Raw genomic sequence first — 7,684 nt, forward strand, 5'->3', positions numbered from 1 at the left:
TTCTGCCTGGAGACGCTGCCGGAGTTCAGGGATGAAAAAGAGTATCTACAGCCACGACACAACTCCACTCAGCCCGACCACGGATTTACTCCTTTCAACGACCCGTTTTTCATCGTGGAGACGGTTTGCATCATCTGGTTCTCCTTTGAGATTATAGTCCGCTTCTTTGCGAGTCCGAGCAAACCGGCTTTCTTTAAAAACATTATGAACTCAATAGACATTGTATCCATTTTGCCTTATTTCATAACTCTCGGCACGGACCTGGCGCAGCACCAAGGCAACGGGCAGCAAGCGATGAGCTTTGCCATCCTGAGAATAATCCGCCTTGTCAGGGTGTTTCGCATCTTCAAACTGTCCAGGCACTCCAAGGGGCTGCAGATCCTGGGTCATACCCTGCGCGCCAGCATGAGGGAGCTGGCCCTCCTCATTTTCTTCCTGGTCATAGGTGTCATCCTGTTCTCCAGCGCGGTGTACTTCGCCGAGGCGGACGAGCCCACCTCTCAGTTCACGAGCATCCCCGACGCTTTCTGGTGGGCCGTGGTGACCATGACGACGGTGGGCTACGGTGACATGAAGCCCATCACCGTCGGTGGGAAGATAGTGGGCTCCCTCTGCGCGATCGCGGGCGTGTTAACCATCGCGCTCCCGGTGCCGGTCATAGTGTCCAACTTCAACTACTTTTACCACAGGGAGACCGATAACGAAGACCAGACGCCGGTGGTGGAGAGCATGCCCCCGGGCTGCCCGTATTTCCCGGACTTTTTAAGGAAATTCAAAGGCTCGCCCTCTGGCTCCTCGATGGGTGACAAAGCGGAGTATATGGAGATGGAGGAGGGGGTGACGGAGTCGCTTTGCGGGCTGGACAAGAGCCCCAGTAAAGGAAACGGCACAGACATAGGCAGGAAAAACAGTACTAACTCAAAATCCATTCAGACTGACGTGTGATTACAAGTAGAGTTTCGTTTTTTTCGTTTTTCTCTAAGGAAGAATACGCCCTATAAAGATACTGTATGCCCGAGAGGAGCAGGTGGTCCCCCTAACACAAGTTTTACGCACGCCTCAGAGCCCCCCTCCACACACACGCACACACACACACACAGACACACACACAAAGACACACAGGTCACCATTGGCAGGTTCATTCTCTCCATTTCAGAACAATATAGCTTCTCCCAAATCCTCTCCACACAGATGGACCTTTAGGAACAATAATGACCAGTATTTGTCTAATGGGTTGATTAATGAATTAATCTAACCTGTGCAGGCTTCCAAATCTGACATAAAATCGGAATTCGAGACAAGACAGGCTATGCATTCGCACTTTATGAGTTTCATCCGTCAATAACAGAAAGGGTAGGGATGGTCGTTTTGCTGTTATGCAATAAAGTTCAAATTTGTTTGCACTAATGTAGAATTTGCGCTCAGTTTGGCCGGTTTTTATTTCAGAGACAGAAACTGTAGGCCATGCAAATGGCAATAATTTAGTCATCCTCTGACCACTTAGCTGAAGAATGTTTGAGCAACTTCCTCAAAGAGAGCAAACTAAGGATAATAATAACTTCTTTCATACGCTGCCAATAAAAATTGGTCTCCATTAAAGGAAACGCCGAAGACAGATACACAACTTCTGTTACTGTTCCAACACTTAATATTAACAATAACAAAAAAAAGCTAATTGATAAGACAGAGCATTTAGCAGTCATCAAATGAACCAGGGCTAGAGTTATTTCTATGACATCTACACAAATTTCCACAACAGGCAAAAAAAAAAGAAGAAGAAAAAAAGCCTTGTGTTGTTGAGCCACCATGAGAGCTAAGCACAGGAATCATCAGAGTTAAAAATGGCTTGCCCCGCCAGGTTTTATATGGACAGGCTTGGGGCGTTGGCGACAATAGTTTCCCCAGTTTCATTTAAACCACCTCAAAATGACAATATCCCTTTACACGGACGCAGATGGAAAGCTATAGCAAAAATGACTTTGTTGCGGAAACTCCTTCAAGGGGACAACTTCCTCTCCTGTCCGCTGGACTTCGTGCACAATTTTTTTTTCTCAAGAGGACTATGATTATCTCCAAGCTCAGAGGATCTCCGGGATGTGGATGTCTTCCAAGGTATGTAACCTACAGTTCACGTGTGACAGTGAGTATCATCCAGTGATGGGAGGGAGCCAATAATGCTCCTGGAAATATAGAGAAATATCCGAAAGATGATAAACACAGCAAATGCAACACTTAACACGTACCAGATATACAGCATATTTAATAACGTGTCACCCTGACATTTGTTTTCAACACTTGGTTGCCCCCTAGTCCAAAGAATGACGCATGATTACGCGTGCGTAATAATGTAAAATACTGGAGAGGGAAGCTGGGCGAATATGGCGCACATTCCAGCCATTGTGCGGTCAGTTAATGTTTCTTCTGTACTACGTTTTTGCTACACTCAGGTCTAATATCCAAAACATACAACCACCTTCTCATTCTTACTATTTGTAATAAGGGGACATCAGGTCAGCCTGCTGAGAATTTATGCCAAAGGTTTCCACATGTGGCTTTTTATTGTCTGAAAAGTTTACGGTTGCAGTACTTAAGCTTGAGAACAGTATTTATTTTATACATATATAACTATAAAACTTATCTTAAAGTGCTACAGAATTTACTTCCTGCTTTGTTGTCTTGACAGCGTCCACGTCAAGAGATAATTACTATTAGTTTTTGAGGTTAGTCTGTCTTGGTTTGTCTCTGCTGTCCAGTCGTCTTATTGATCTCACCTTTCCCAGCAGGTGTAGCATGAGGACATTGTGACACGTGAAGCCAGAATATATTGTTTAACTATTTTACACCTAAACCATGGCCTGTATAATTACAAATGTAAAAATTAATTTGTTTTGCTGCCTTACTCTATACATGTTGTTCTCCAGATATCCGAGCAAACATAAACCCCCCCCATTTGAAAATGTGTTGTGCCTACTTCAGTTGGATGTTTGAGCTTCAGTTTGCAGAATGATGTGTGTGCAAAGTTTGGCACTCCACATGTATCTGCTGAGGGGACTGAAGTCTCTCTGTGCTCACCTTAAATCTCAGTTTAAGACCTACCAGCAGGATTTTGTGATATCACAACTCATTTGAAAGCCAATGGGGGTAACTTACACAAGTGTGATGTGGTAACTGGAAGCCTCCAGTGCACAAACACTGAGAGTGGACTAAAGGAAAGTAGGAGACGTCTTCTGCCGAGCAGTTAAACCTTTTAAAAAAATATATGCATATTCATAGATTCTGGATCTTCCAACAAGGGTGGAGTAAATGTAGTTTAAAGAAATTTTAAATAGGTAAATAAAAACAACACACAAATTACTATTGATAGCAGTCTTAAAACATTTATGGAGGGGTATTTAAGATGGGATCACAATATATACATTATATATTCAATAAATAAACTAATACAACAAAAATTTATAATTTTGAAGTATGTAAGCATTCGTTTAGAATCCACACAAACTCCTCTTAAGTGGGTTCTTGAGAATCCGTGACCTTACAAACTGTGTCATATATTGGGAAAAAGTAAAAAAAAACAAAAAACATTGTAATTGTTTATTATTTGTATTTTTTATTATAATTGGAAAAGCCAAAATGTAACTTAACAATACTTGCAGTGTTAAGAGTATTGATAATCAAAAGATACTATATACTGTACTTACAAATATGCCAACTTCTGTCACAATCAGTAGACACTTGCATTCATACAGTAGATCCATGCACGTTGTCACTCACTCCAACAGCACTTCTCAGCATTCCTCAGCACATAATCACTGTATCAGCGTATAATAATTTATTGCACTGTGTGTTCATATCCTCAGAGGAACTATTCATACAAGATATTTTCAACACCTGCACCCACAACCACATACACACACACACACACACACACACACAGAGCACCATCCTGGCAGAGCCAACTCCTCTTGATACCTCACACTTCGCACTTACATAATGTGGCTTATGGCAAGAGGCGCAATCCAAAACATTTTTCAAGCAAAATGTGTGGGTCAGGCATATTCTTAGGCCTGTAGCTGCTGAGCGGACTGTGAAAACAGCCTGTATCATCCTGAGCCACAGAACGGAGCTGAATGGTTTTGACTGCTCATAGTGTCCCACTGTCACGTGCACGGTGACTCTTTGTAGTGCAGATTTAGACCATATGGTTGGGCCATGTGACAAAGTGAAAGTTATTTATGGTTATTTCTCAAAAAGTATTCCATGCCTGTCAAAGGACATAGAGGAGAGGTGGAAAGAAAGTGAGTGTGCAGTACATAAAGTCAGACTAGGTTACGTAATAATAGGAAGAACAGAGTGTAAGTGAGTCGAGTTGATCAACAGAAAGTTAATCGCCAGTTTTGCAAATCAGTTATTAGTTTCAGTCATTTGTCTGGTAAAGACAGCAAACATTTGCTGATTCCAGCCAAGGTTATTAAATAAAAATGTACAGGGAATGTTTTTAGTTTCAGTCTTTGTCAATTTAGTCAAATTTGTCAGCACAGTAAGCATGAGAAGGCATTGGTGCATTATGTTTATTGAGACTGGGATGCTTACATGACTCAGTCAGTGTGTTTGTATTGTAATACCTGAACTTCTTAAATCTTTCAGGTGACTGAACTAAAACTAAACATTTTCAAACGAAAATTTAAAACAAAATAAATATGAATGAAAAAAACAAAACTATAAAAACTGTTGCTGCAGCATCTCCGGTGTGGCGATTTGCTGTTTGAATCGATTTTATTCAGTGTAACATGATTAAGATGAATTTGACAAAAGAGTTTAAAGATATCACTTTAGGCTATGGGAGCTGATGTGCTTCTGTCAATATCCATGTCTCATATGGACTAAATGATTAATTAGATCTGAACTGACAGATTTACAGATAATGGAAGTAATAATAAGTCACAGCTCTAATAGGTATTGACAGCCGCAGTATTGTACCTCTTGTGGATGGACTGCTCATTGATAAATGGAGCGAAGCCTGCGAGCTAGTTCAGACAGTCAACTCGAGCTATGACATGCCTCACTCATAATTACTAACCAAGCGCACCTTTCCCTTCCTCCCGATCTGGCGGTCTATTAAACTGCACAATTTCCCCAGCTCTCCCTCTTGCTCTGTCAAGCTGCTGTTGCCCTGCCATCTGTATTTAAGCTATTGCTGCCTGCTGCGCTATAAGCCCCACCACCACCCCAGCATCCACCTGTAGGCTCTGGCTAGGGGTTTGAGGTATTTGCTCATCAGTCCCCAATATCTCTATGTAAACATATCTGCGGGAAATGATGAGGTCGGAGCCTAGAGGCCAAAATCTAAATATGCTATACTGTTTAATAAACAACTAACCCTAATCCTAACCCTAGAAATGAACTCTACTGGTCACATTTGTATATATTAGGGATGAGCTGATCCAATACTCAATACATATTTACACAATCTTACAGACAGCTTCTATTAATCATCTATTGTCTATTAAAAATTTGTCTATTTCAACCATAGAGTGCAGCCTTTTGTATTTTGAAATTCACAGGTGGGAATCCTTTAGGGTAGCTCATGATACTTGATGCTATCTGTAAATAAGAGGAAAAAAAATCCTAAAATGCCAAAATATAGACAAATCAATTAATTAATCCACACTCTTTCACTTACATTGTGTTCAGTTTTGTCATGCAACCTTTCACACAGCTATAATGGTCATAAGCTGACAAAAGGCTCAACTACTAAAAAGCAGAACAGTTCTAGATTATAATGTCTGACATCTCAGAGTTAATCAGTTCTTTTCAAACTGGGCTGAGTAAATGTAACAGAGCAGTATTCAGATTTTTCATTGTGGTAATCACACCGGCATCTACGTTTACAAATGTTTCATTGAATTTGGCTCCTCACACCCCACATTTTATGTGACAGACGACTCGTCTAGATTGAACAACCTGCTCTGCATTACAGAAGCCAAATTGTGCTGACAACCATAGGTCAAAGTCACAGCTGACCCTGCTGACAAATGGCTCATTTAGCTTCTCAGAAAATGACTCCTACCTGCAGCCAAGACATCCATCCATCTTTCTACATCCACTAATACCTGTTCAGGGTCACAGGGGGCTGGAGCCCATCCCAGCATACACTGGGTGAGAGGCAGGGAACACTGGCCAAGTTGCCAGATATTCACTGAGAGAGAATAAAGACAGACACACATTTTCACACTGTATGCCAAAATTCCACAGGGCACGACTTTATGACGTTGCATCTGTGATGTGGTTTGGCTCTGCACATCTTCAAATCCCACCGAGACCGTTTCAGAAGCTTCTTGCCTGCCCAACTTTAATGACTATTTTTTTCCTTAAAAAAAAGATACAAAATGGTGTGTTTCTTCCTCTTCTAAGATGCACTTCTTGTCATCCATGGTGTTAAATCTTCTCTGACTGATTGACTTCTAGCTTGGTGCCACAATACTGATGTTGCATTAAAGTCGATCCAGAGTCTGCACGGGGTATTTTGAAAATTGACCACATTCTCTATGCTGTTTCTGTGTCTGAGTTCCTACCAATGAGATCTGGTCTGTGCTGCTTGATGTGGGTGGGTCGTGGGGGTCTGACAATCCTGCGATCATGATCCCTATACAGCTAAAAATACTAAAATACTAAAGCATTCTAATGCAACAGCCCTGCAGTAAACCTGACCTTTATGAAGGTTATAATGTTCAGATTACAGGTTTATTCTGAAGGCTGGAGTTTGTGGTCCTGCTGAAATGAGTTGTGCAAATATTTTGTTCACCCCATTTATATTAATAAAGGTTTACCACAGTAAATATTAGACACACCTATCAGTATTACACAATATAAGTCAACACTACCACAGAATTATAACCTCTAAAATGTCCATAAACTTGAATTAACGCCTCTCTAACAGCTTCTACAGAATTTGCAACAATCAAAATGCTCTATCTTTACTCCTCTATCAAGGATTTGCTTGCATGGCTGTTGTTTTAGATGTTGTTGCATTAGCTGTAGTGACGTGTACTTAATAAACTAATCAGCCAAAAAAAGTGAAATCACCAAAGGTGCAGTGGAGATTTAAACATTCTACTCACACATTATTGCCTACCAAAAATTAAATGGTTAAATGTTTAAATCTGAGCAGGAAAGTTCCTCTTGCTCTCACAGTTTTTCCACTGATCCAGCCGGCCATTTTCTCATTGATATAATGATTTTGTGGAAAAATCATTAATCAAGTGAAATTACATAGAATGGAACAACATAATAATGCCTGATTGTTTGAGAAAAGACTCTTCCATGTATTGTTTTAAGTAATTATTGTAAATAATCTACTCACAAATGAGCCATCATGCCTCACTGATAAAATATTTTCCTTGGAAGTAACCAAAGCAACATGAAAAGAAAACAAAAAACAGAGTGGAATTTCGTGAGGCTGGAATGTCTCTACATTCATCTGTCTTGCCAATACATTAATCAGGCCAGATAAAGGGCTGTCAGCTAGCTGCGTTGCCAACACACACAACAGACAATCCCAGCTGTTGTCATCATGTGAGTATTTACGATAATTGTTGCCACTTTAAAGATAATAAGCCGGCATGAGCTACCTTCTTGTAAAATCATTAACAAATGGTTCAAAGAGGAGGGGATTGAATCATCAATT

The 7,684-nt window shown here is 40.8% G+C and overlaps 1 protein-coding gene across 1 annotated transcript in view; it reads left to right on the top strand.

The window, feature by feature from the left end:
- The window catches only part of kcna4 (potassium voltage-gated channel, shaker-related subfamily, member 4), a 3,852-nt gene extending 1,746 nt beyond the window's left edge, over positions 1-2,106 (top strand). The window contains 1 exon segment of the mRNA XM_035652006.1: positions 1-2,106. This exon segment is cut by the window's left edge and continues 18 nt beyond it. Coding sequence (XP_035507899.1) covers positions 1-945 — 945 coding nt within the window. The 3' untranslated portion in view covers positions 946-2,106.
- The last annotated feature ends 5,578 nt before the right edge of the window (positions 2,107-7,684 follow it).

This window comes from Morone saxatilis, unplaced genomic scaffold (genome assembly GCF_004916995.1).
Source record: "Morone saxatilis isolate NCDOM2014 unplaced genomic scaffold, NCSU_SB_2.0 Contig11, whole genome shotgun sequence".
NCBI classification, from domain to species: domain Eukaryota; kingdom Metazoa; phylum Chordata; class Actinopteri; family Moronidae; genus Morone; species Morone saxatilis.